Consider the following 12,140-nt stretch of genomic DNA (forward strand, 5'->3'; position numbering starts at 1 on the left):
TAGATTGATCTGTTTAGATCAATCTGTTTAGATCAATCTGTTTAGAAATGTTTCTTCTGAACATAGCATTAAAAAATACAATATCATAATTTCTTCTGTGGTTAATTTTTAAAGTTCCAAGGTTAAAATTGATAAGGAAATAATTCAGTGTGTAAGGGCCTAAAATCTGCTCTTACAGAGCAGTTTTACAGGTATTTCAGTCCCAGTTAAAAACCAGGGTTTGGGAGTTGGGGGTACAGGAGATGAAGATTAGAAAGTATTTGCTCAAGCTTATGTCACTAATATGACTGAGTCTCAAACCTTGAGAAATGGTAACTTAATCACTTTTGAAGTATTAATTGCATTTAGCAGTATTGCATTGCCTCCAAATGTTTGAATAAATTTTGGCTTCTGTGTAGTTCCTTATCCAGTGTATAAATAATTGCCCTGTAATATTTAACTTTTTTCTTTCTGGTTTTTGGTTTGGAGACCATACTCCACAGTGCTTGGGGTTGCATTTTCATGAAACCTGGAGCTCCAGTGCACAGCACACGCCTTGTAGCCCAGTGGACTACTTCCCTAGCCCCTAGTGTTTATCTCATCAACTTAAGTTTATTGTGTACCTCATTTCTCATTTATAAAAAGTTGGATTAATTTTCCTGAGGATTTTTTATAAGTTTTTATTTTTGAATCACTGTGAAATAGACCCTTACAAAGCTATTCATGATTAGATTTAGTCACATAGTATTCCAACACCCATCCCTCCACCAGTGTACATTTCCTAGCACCAGAGTCCCCAAGTTCCCTCCCATTACCTCCCATTCCAACCCCCACCCACCAGCCTGCATCTATAGCAGGCTTTTTTTTTTTCTTTTTTCTTTTTTTTAATTAGCAAAACACCATGAGGTACAGTTGTAGACTTACAAATTTTTGTGCTTGGGTTTCAGTTATACAATGATTGAGTACCTATCCCTCCACCAGTGCCCATTCTTCACCACTAATGATCCCAGTATCTCTCCCACCCACCCCTATCCCCCCATCCCACCCATCCCACCCTGCCTCTGTGGCAGGGCATTCCCTTTTGTTCTCTCCTTTTGGGTGTAGTGGTTTGCAATAGAGGTATTGAGTGGCAGTCATGTTCGGTCTATAGTCTACTTTCAACATCCTGGAGGGATCCTCCCAACACCCTTTACTTGGTGCTCCCTTCTCTGAGTTGCCTTTTCCCCTAGCATGTGAGGCTAGTCTCCAAGCCATGTAGCAAACCTCCTGGTACTTATCTCAACTATTCTTGGGTGTTAGTCTCTTATTCTAGCAGGGGCTTTTCTTTTCTTCTTCCTTTTTTAAAATTTATTTATTTATTGAATCACGATGAGAACAGTCACAAAGCCTCGGTTGGTCATACAATGATCAAACACCCATCCCTTCACCAGTGCACATTTTCCACCACCAAGAACCCCAGTATACCCCCCTCCCACCCACCCCTACCTGTGTGGCAGATTTTCACTTTACTCACTCTCTCTCTCTCTCTCTCTCTCTCTCTCTCTCTCTCTCTCCGTTGATCACATTCAATATTATAACAAAAGACCTAACATTGTTATTTGGAATTTTCCCCAACATTCAGATGTGCCACAAAGACATAATTAGGAATTTTTTTTCTATTGTTGATTATGAAGTACATATGGTGTCATGTGGCCACAGTAGTGGCCACGCAAATTTGGATTTCTGACATTTTAGTAATAAACCTAAAAAGATTACTGCCAGAAGCCCCTGGGTTCCGAGATTGGTATGTGTGCCTCTGGGATCATGGTCGGTCAGAAACTGGAGGAGGCGTTTGAGGGTGGCAACCTGGAGCATTGTCATGGCGGGGAGCAGAGTCGATTCCACCCCCATCCCATGAAACCCCACGTGCCTCATCAATGCAGTCTCATACCTAGCAGGGGCTTTTCTTCCCTCTCTGTCTCTGTCTCTGTCTCTGTCTCTGTCTCTCTCTCTCTCTTTCTCTCGGCATTGTGATTTGCAATATTACACTGAAAGGTTATCAAGAATATCCCTTTACGTACTTTTAACATTCCTGAGGATGATTTTCAGGGTGATGAGAAACATAAGGATTTATTTGGTTTTTGGTTTTTCAGCCACATCTGGTGGTACTCAGGGTTTACTACTGGCTCTGCACTCAGTGATCACTTCTGGAGGACTTAGGAAACTGTATGGGATCCTGGGGATTGAACCCGGGTTGGTCGCATACAAATCAAATGCCCTACTTGCTGTACTATCACACTGGCCCCAGCCCAGGTCTTTATAATTTTAATTTTTTTTAAGGAAAATAAATACAATCTTTTTGTGTTTGAATATAAATATTTTGCTCTCTATTCAAAAAAATGGGCTGGAGCAATAGCACAGCGGGTAGGGCGTTCGCCTTACAAGCGGCCAACATGGCCGACCCGAGTTCGATTCCTCCGCCCCTCTTGGAGAGCCTGGCAAGCTACCGAGAGTATTCGATATGCCAGACACAGTAACAACAAAGTCTCCAATGGAGACGTTACTGGGCCCGCTCGAGCAAATCGACGATCAACGGGAGGGCCTTTACTTTACTTTACTTCAAAAAATATAACAGTTATCACAAGGCAGGTTTTTTGCATTCAGGGGTTAATCAAATCAGTGAACATTTACTTGTAACAACTCAGGTTTTTTTCCTTTGTATTTTAATCTTCTATGAATGGAAAAATTGAGTCTGTGGCTGTTAGTTGTTAGTGTTTTGGCAAACTTAGTGTGTTATGCTTGTTTTTTAAGTGTAATTTAAAAGATACTTAGCATCAGATAACTGTGAGTGAAGTATAAATATAATTTTCTTTAATTGGAACTAACTTAAATTACTGCTGTTATTGAACTTTGCTGAAAATGTTTTGAACAACAGTGGAAGATAAATATGCTTTTTGTGGGGGCACCCTTACAGGTTCAGCTTTATGAAGATTTTGCCAAGTCTCGTGCCAAATGTGATGTTGATGAAACAGTTTCTTCAGCTGCACTTTCTGAAGACACTGAAAAACCAAAGCTTAAAGCTACAGGCCATGTATTTCAGGTATTGGTCACAGTCCACTTTGGAAATGTTTTTGAAGGATGTTTTTCAGTGCAACAATTTTAACATAGAACATTGAAACACTGTATATTTAGTATTTTCCAGAATTATGTGTACATTAGCACTGTAGCACTGTCCTCCCATTGTTCATCGATTTGCTCCAGCGAACACCAGTAATGTCTCACAGCAAATTGTGAGACTTGTTGTTACTGTTTTTGGCATATCAAATACAGCACGGGTAGCTTGCCAGGCTTTGCTGTGTGGGCGAGATACTCTTGGTAGCTTTCTGGGCTCTCCAAGAGGGGCGGAGGAATCGAACCTGGGTCAGCCGCATGCAAGGCAAACGCCCTACCCGCTGTGCTATTGCTCCAGCCTTGTGTACATTACGAAAATAATATCACCAATTCTTAACAGAATATTAAGCATACAAATTGTATTTATATGTGTTATATGAAAGGACGTGTCAGAATAAAGAATCTTTTCAGGTTTTTGTTTTGTTTCATTTGAGGACTACATCAGGCAGTGCTTGGAGGCTATTCCTAGCTCTGATCTGGGGAGTTGCTCAGCCTCCAGCATACAAGCATGAACTAGCTCTGAACTATTCTTAGTTCTGTTTCTGTTTGCTTGATTTTGGGCTGTCCTGTGGTGCTTAGGGGCTACTCTGTTTAGTGCTTGGAATGCCACATACTGCTGGGAAATAAACCCGAGCCTCCTGCGTCAACTACGTGCTTCAGCCTGTTCCACTATCTCTCCAGTTCCAGAGAATCTTTTGCTTTCTAATTTTAAAATTATGGGTTCTTCTGCCACAAAGGAGTAAGATTTCAAAGTTGATACGTTAAGTAAACCAGGAAACAAAACATCTTGCAGTGATGAAAATAAGTATGTAAAGAAAGTATAGGTTATATAGGAGTAGGTTATGGTTTTTAATATGGGATCAGGGATGACCTCACCAACAAGGAGGCGTTTGAACAGAGACTGATTAGGCCGTGCAGATACATGGAAAGAAAAATGACTCTAGGCAGGATATGAGTAAGTCCTGAGACAGATAATACTTCTTAAGTGTTCAGGGGGCCACAGCCATAGTACAGTGGGTGGGGTATTTGTCTTCCATGCAGCCAACCTAGGTTTGATCCCTGGCATCGCATATGGTTCCCCAAGCACTGCCAGGAGTAATTCCTGAATGCAGAGCGAGGAGTAACCCCTTGAACATCACTGGGTGTTACACCTTCTCTCCTCCCCACTCCCCCCCGCCCCCAAAAAAAAGAGAAAGAAGGAAAAACGCTTGTGAAGGTTTATTGTACCTCTGATGCAGTATCTGTAATAATCTTCAGCAATCTCCTTAGGCTTAACAGTGGAATTTACAAATCTATTCCAAAGTAAGATCTAAATCATAAGGCAAGTAAAAGGCAGAAGAGAAAGGTTTGGTTGAATAAAAGAGAGACCCTGTAGAGTTCACATTCTCAAACACAAGCACTCTAAATGAGTCACTTGCTCTATCGTCTTCTTCCCTTCACCAGACCTACTCAGTTAATCCTGAGGAGGAAGACATGTACATGATATGCAGGGTCCTTTATGGCATGTGAAGTGAACTTGAATATACTTTCTTTTCTCTTAAAGGCATTACAGTACTTACGTAAACTCTGCAACCATCCAGCATTAGTCTTAACACCTCAACATCCAGAATTCAAGAGTACTACTGAAAAATTGGCAGTTCAAAATTCTTCTCTTCATGATATTCAACATGCCCCTAAACTTTCAGCATTGAAACAGGTATGTTAGCATTTTGTGTTAGAGGTATGTTAAAAATGCCAGTGTCTTTTTTTTTTTTTAATTTGGTTTGCTAACTTTTTTTCTAAAGTTAAATCTTTTAAAAAACAGATTTTTTAAAAATGGGCAAGGGGGCCGTGCATGTAGGATGGGGTTTGGGCCATGCCTGCTGTGCTCAGGGCTTACTCCTGACTACGCTCAGGAATTACTCTGGGTGTGCTGAGGTGATGCATATGGTGTGCTGTGGATTGCACCTGGGTAGGTTGCAAATGCCCTATCCACCGTGCTGTCACTCTGGCCCCTATAGATGTTTTTTTAAAATTGTGATAATATTTTTTGTGATAAATTTTTTTAAATTGTGAAAAATATTTTTCATAAAATATTCCATTTTAGTCTTTATTGTTAATAATATTAAGTGTCTATCATACCTACTTCCAGTTTTTCATCACAAAAATCAAAACTGCCCAGTAAGTCATAATTTCCCATTTCCCCTTGAGTCCTTTTGTAACCTTTACTTTCTGGGCTGGAGCGATAGCAGAGCAGGTAGGGCGTTTGCTTTGCATGCAGCCGACCAGGCCGACCCGAGTTCAATTCCTCTACCCACCTCGAAGAGCCTGGCAATCTACCGAGAGTATCTCGCCCGCACGGCAAAGCTTGGCAAGCTCCCCGTGGTGTATTTGATACGCCAAACACAGTAACAACAAGTCTCACAATGTTACTAGGCCCACTGGAGCAAATCTATGAACAATGGGAGGACAGTGCTACAGTGCAATTTACTTTCTGTCTCTGAATTTGCCTTGTTTACATGTACCATGTCCTTTTGTGAGTAACTTATTTTCAAGTTTCACTCAATTGTAGTATGTAGCACCACTTCAGTTTTTTTTTTTCTTTTTTGGGTCACTCCCAGCGATGCACAGGGGTTACTCCTGGCTCTGCACTAAGGAGTTACTCCTGGCAGTGCTCAGGAGACCATATGGGATGCTGGAAATTGAACCCGGGTCGGCCACGTGCAAGGCAAATGCCCTACCCGCTGTGCTATCTCTCCAGCCAACCACTTCAATTTTTTGCTGAATAATATTTCATATGAGATGATGGTGATATTGTAGATAGCATACACCACATTTTGTTATTCTAGTCATGTGTTGAAGGACACTTGAGTTGTTTCTGCCTTGGCTAATTAATATAAATAATGCTGTCATGAACATAGAGTCGTCAGTATATTTTTGATATCTCTTCTAATACAATTCTGATATAGCCTGAATTGAATTACTAGATCATGTAACAATTTAATGTTTAATTTTTACTTGAATAGCCAAACTGTTTACCATAGTGACTGTACCATTTTAATTTCCCCCATCAATGTGCCTGGCTTTCAGTTTTTCTACAACCTCTCCAATACTTTACCTTTTTGACGGTAGTTGTCTTATTAAGATATAAGAGTATTGATTTGATTTGCTGTCTAATAACTAGGGATGTTAACCATCATTGAAATGTTTATAAGATATTCTTTAGAAAAAAGCTCATTTTAGTCCTTTGAACCATTTATTTTGTTTGGTTCTTAGTTTTAGGAGAGGCTTTTATATTCTAGGTATTAAATGATCACCTGAAATATGTATACGTTTTCTTCCATTATGTACACACTTCCTTGTTTCTTTTTTTTTTTTTTTTTTTTTTTGGTGTGTGGGGGCGGGGTGGGGGCAGTGTTAGGCCATGCCCAGTGATTTGCAGGACTCACTCTTGGCTCTTTTCTTGGGAATCACTCTTGAGAGTTCTGGTGCTAGGGATTGAATCTACCCATTGTACTATCACTCTGGCCTATTTTTTTTTCTTACTTGATAATATCTCCCTTTGTTGTTTTCTGGATAAGAAATGTGAATATTTTTTTTTTTAAAGAATGAAATCAGGTATTGAGCATCAGAGAGATAGGGTAAGCCACATGACTGACCTGGGTTTGATCCCCAGCACCCTATATAGTACCCGACCCCACCAGGAGTTACTCCTGTGGACAGAGCCAGGAAAAAGCACTGAGCATTGTTGTATGTATGTGTGTTGGGGCGGGGGTGGGGGAGAAAGGAGGGGAGGGGAGGGGAATCTGAAGCACAAGTATGGGACACCATAAAAGCCTTACTGTAGTATCTGAAGTTTAGTGCTTATTTTAGCTATCTATAATTGTTCTGGCTTAGAGTTTACTGAAAATAACGAATAAGAATTTTAGATTTCATACAGGTTAGAGAATGTTAAATGATATATCTGATATATAACATTCAGGTGTATATCCTTATTTCACTAAATGCGAAACAATGGATTTTTATCATATACTTATATAAATTCTCTTTTATCATTTGCCTTGAAATGGTTTATATATAGAATGGTTTTCTTGTTTGATCAATCTTTGTATGTAAATTTTTCATGAATCTCTTATAGCTGAGATATTAAATAAAGCTGTAACATTTAGGCAAGAAGCAACTATGTAGATCTACTTCCAAATAAAAATTTAAGTTGCCCATTACTTATGTTTTATTTTAGGCTTTAAATTGTTTTAGTTTATTATTTTTTTGTACATTTTCCACCAGTGATTATTTAATTGATCTCTCTCATTTTGAGTGCTTGCTTGTTACTCTGAAGTATGTAGAATTAAGATGCTTATAAACCCAACAAATTAAAAAGTGTCAGAATGTCTCTAATTACACATGTAGAGGGCTTTCCTAGAACCTTTCTCTTGTATTTGTAGCTTTTTTCAGTCATTCAGAGAAAAGATTCTGCCTGAGGACAGATCTTTCTTCTCCTTCCTTCATTTTCTTCCTTTATAGAGAGAAGTCTTAAAAAATCTGGTATTTGGGACAGGACAAAGTACGGTAGCAAGAGTTTTTGCCTTGACTGCAGTTGACCTGGGTTTGATCCCAAGCATCCCATATAGTTCCTTAAGCATTGCCCGATTTAGTGCCAGTGCTCCCCAAGCATCACTGACCCTATTTTTCTCCACCCCACACCACATGGACCAAAAAAATCCCCTAGTACAGTTGTTGCAGGATGACAGGGTCACAGTACAAAAGGCTAATCAAATTTCCAGGCGTACAGGTTACAGGTAAGTGTGCATTTTTTCATCATAAAGAGAAATGTTTGTGGCAGATTGGTTGCCTACTTCTACTGAACACCTTTGTAACAATTTTTTCTCCCCTCAAGTTGCTGTTGGATTGTGGTTTGGGAAATGGCAGCACTTCAGAGAGTGGTACAGAGTCTGTTGTGGCCCAGCACAGAATATTGATCTTCTGTCAGCTTAAAAGCATGCTTGATATAGTGGAACATGATCTTCTCAAACCTCACTTACCCTCTGTCACTTATTTGAGATTAGATGGCAGCATACCACCTGGCCAGAGGCATTCCATTGTTTCACGGTAAGTGGTGCATTCCAAGACTTTTAAAACCAAGTTGGATTACAACATGAGACACTTTCTTTGGCCAACTAGCTGCAGATGTTTTATTATTGTGTAGTACAACCCTTTTGAAAATAAGAACTACAGAAATACAATTTCTTGATTTGTTCAGCAAGTGACTAAGGAAAGTATTCCAAAAGGCATGAAAGAATTGCAGTAGTGAAAAAATAGAAATGACTTTTGTGGTGGTGGGGTGAGGTGGAGGAGGAAGTAAACAGGTCGTTTGGCTGAAATCTCCATCCTGATTTTTCACTGAGGGCAAGTTGAAAGCTGGCATGGATGAGAAGCAGATTCAGTGAGTGCATTGTTTGTTAAATGTGGTTTATACCTTCTGCTTTAGAAATGCCAGGAGTTGGGCTTCTTTTTATAGCACATATTTAGCTTCTGCTCTAGATATGCTAGTGCCTTAATGAGTGAACTTGGTTAGTAGGCATCCCTAAGAGTTATAGAGAAGGGTCTGTGGAGGCAGTCAGACCCAAGATTGACTCCTAATTTTACTTTATAGGCAGTACTCTCTAAGATGTTTATTATCCACGCAACCTAAGTATCTCTAAAATAAGGACAAAGTAATAAAATATAAAATAATATCCTTCTGGAACTACTGAAATTACACTATATATGTCATAGGACAAGAGCTATAATACAGTGAGTTGGATATTTACCTTGCACGTGACTGATCCAGGTTTGATCCCTAGCACTCCAGATGGTTCTCTGAGGTACCCCCCCTCCCCCCTCTCCCCCACCCCCAGAGTGATCCCTGAGCACAGGGTGGCCCAGAAACAAAACCAATGGATATGTCATAAAGTCAGTTGCCTAATTCATAGAATATAATACATGGTATGGTAGTTACTATCATTATTTTGGTAATAATGTCAGCCTTTCATCTTTCTTTTAAGAATCTTCTTGATGTCCTTTGTCAGTTTCTTCTAATATACTAGTAACAACCCTCGACACCACTATCTCAACTTCCATGAATAATCTAACCCCAGAATTTCTCAACCTTTTCCTGACTATGATCCCTTCCAGTTGCTCTCCTACCCTACCAGATAATCACCTAGTTTCTTGCCATGGCCCCCTTGGAATATTCTGTGGGGCTCATAGGAGAACATATGGCCCCTGGTTGAAAAACACTGAATCTATTCTATACTCTGTTTCATCTTCATACTTTAAAGGTTCAGTTTATTTTGTCTTAATTATTAGTGTTTAATTTGTAGCTTAGTCTGTACTATCATAAAATGTAAAACAACTGAACTTATTTTTATTTATGAAATTTCTGATCTGTTCTGGAATACATTTTTCCACTACTATGAAAGATGTTATGTTATTAAAAGAAAACATTTTCATCTAAAATAGTCACAGAAATTATCTTTTAATAGGGTTTTTTGGGGGTTTATTTGATGTAGGGTCTGTGTGTGACCACTGGGGATCAGGGATCAACCACATGCAAGGCAGGCAGTTTTCCAGGCCCTTATCATAGATTTTAAAGCTATGTTCTCATGTAAACACCTTAATTTTTATTGAAGTATTAACATTTTTTATAGGAACTTATAAGAAATAATATTGCTTTTTTTTTATATATGTCTACTTTTAGATTTAACAATGATCCATCCATAGATGTTCTGTTACTTACAACTCACGTTGGTGGCCTGGGGCTAAACTTAACAGGCGCTGACACAGTGGTATTTGTGGAGCATGACTGGAATCCCATGCGTGATCTACAAGCGATGGATCGGGCCCATCGCATTGGGCAGGTAAAGTTAACATGTTATACTAGGAAAAAATACCTCTTCCTGCAATAGACAGAAAGCCTTGTTTCAAGGCTACTCTAATTTTTAATAAGTGTGAGGTTATACAAGTCACTAAATTCTCTGGTACCACTTCTTCCTGTTTTATTTACTACTATTATTATTGTTATTGTTTTAATGTAGGAGTACTGCTATTCAGCATTGATTAAGCTGATTTAAGTGGGCATGAACTTGACATGACTTTTTAAAAAAAAATTTTTAGTTGTATATCCTTGAAATAGACCATTACAAAGCTGTTCATAATTGGGTTTCAGTCATACAATGATCCACCACCCATACCTCCACCCTTCTGCATATTTTAAATAAGGTACTTAGGTTTAAAAAAAAAAACCTGCGACACTATTTCTCGTACTCAGATTCTCTGCAGACAGTTTTAGTGTATGAGCCAGATAAAGAAAAGTCCGGTCTTAATGAAATACTCAGTACAAGTATGCAAGCCTTCTGACTTAGTGAACATTAGAGTTCATTTTATCTATTTTATCTTTTATCTATTTGTGCTAAAATTGCTTCTTTTTCTCTAGAAACGAGTGGTTAATGTGTATCGATTGATAACCAGAGGAACATTGGAAGAGAAAATAATGGGTTTGCAAAAATTCAAGATGAACATAGCGAATACTGTTATTAGCCAAGAGAATTCTAGTTTGCAGAGTATGGGTACTGATCAGCTTCTTGACCTTTTCACTCTTGATAAGGTAAATAACTGACACAATTTACTTTTTTAATGAGTTCACAGATTTGGACTGCTGGGAGAAAGTATAAAAGGAAACAGCAACAGAATTCACTTCCTATCCACTAGACCAACCAGTGTTTCCCAAAGTGGCTGATAGTGTCCGCTGGCTAGAGGTGCTGGCATGATTGGGGGAGGCACAGTAGTAGCCTTGTGCATGATTGGGGGTGTGTTCTGTTTGTTCACTTAAAGAACAATAGGCCAATTAAGTTAGAACCTTTTAAGAAATAGCATTAATTGAACTTGTTATATAACAGAATTGTAATGTTCAAATTTGAAGTGGTTCTTCTGTACTCTGGTGAGCAAAATTTAGAATATTAGGTCTGGTTGTGATATTGTGTTGTATTTTAATATTTTAATTACCTTTTTTCCCCCCTGTGGGACAAGATCAGACTAGGGCCTCATGCATGCATATCATGAGCTTTTCCACACAGCCCTCTCGTATAGCATATTTGTCCCCCAAGAGATGGCCAGAATGGAGGAAGATTCTTTAATCACGCATGTAAGGTTTAAAGTATAAGATATGTATAACCATCTTGTTCCTCCCCCCCACCTCCCACATCCCCTCAAAAAAGGGTCAAGCATAGATTCTTGTCAGCAAATAATCTTTACTTATTTATTTGTACTGTTTCATGCCATCAGATAATGTTTTTATTTGTTTTGGGGACATACCTAGAAGTGTTCAGGGTTTACTTTTTGCTCTGCATTCAGAGATCACTCCTAGTGGGGCTTGAAGGACATATAGGGTGCCAGGGTTTGAATCTGGCTAGGCCATTTGCACGACAAACTCTACCCACTGTACTATCACTCTGGCCCCACCATCAGATACCTTTTATTATGTTTGAAAAATATTCCTTTGGAACAAACGGGATAGTTCAGGGGTTAAAGCATTGCCTTGCGCACAACCAACCCTGGTTTGATCCCCATCAAGGTATGTAGTTAGTCCCCTGAGCATTGCCAGGTATGCTGGCATACGTCAAGTGGTCTGTTCCTTGCCCTCACCTCCCATCCCCCATATATATATATATACATATATATATATGTATACACACATACACACATATACACATATATATTTTGGGGGGTTATTTTCTTGTCCCCTGCCCCCACCTCCCATTCCCCCATATATATGTATATATTCTTTTGGGTTACTTTCAGTGGGCACAACAGTGCTTTAGGGAAAAGCAAAAATCATCACCAAAAAAACTATCTCATTAACAGTTAGCAAACATTGAATATAGACTGTAAGATCATTTCAAATGTATCAACATTAAATAAATTCTCTTGTTTTGATCTTTGTATTTTGGTTATGTAAGAAAATATCATTGTTCTTAGGAATCCATGCTGACTTC

The 12,140-nt window shown here is 39.0% G+C and overlaps 1 protein-coding gene across 1 annotated transcript in view; it reads left to right on the forward strand.

The window, feature by feature from the left end:
* Positions 1 to 12,140, forward strand: part of BTAF1 (B-TFIID TATA-box binding protein associated factor 1) — a 101,536-nt gene that overhangs the window by 86,941 nt on the left and 2,455 nt on the right. The window contains exons 33-37 of the mRNA XM_056130461.1: positions 2,933 to 3,058; positions 4,673 to 4,825; positions 8,006 to 8,217; positions 9,848 to 10,007; positions 10,583 to 10,753. Coding sequence (XP_055986436.1) covers positions 2,933 to 3,058; positions 4,673 to 4,825; positions 8,006 to 8,217; positions 9,848 to 10,007; positions 10,583 to 10,753 — 822 coding nt within the window. The remainder of the gene's footprint in view (positions 1 to 2,932; positions 3,059 to 4,672; positions 4,826 to 8,005; positions 8,218 to 9,847; positions 10,008 to 10,582; positions 10,754 to 12,140) is intronic.

The sequence above is a fragment of the Sorex fumeus genome, unplaced genomic scaffold, assembly GCF_029834395.1.
Source record: "Sorex fumeus unplaced genomic scaffold, SorFum_2.1 ptg000078l, whole genome shotgun sequence".
In the NCBI taxonomy this organism is placed as follows: Eukaryota; Metazoa; Chordata; class Mammalia; order Eulipotyphla; family Soricidae; genus Sorex; species Sorex fumeus.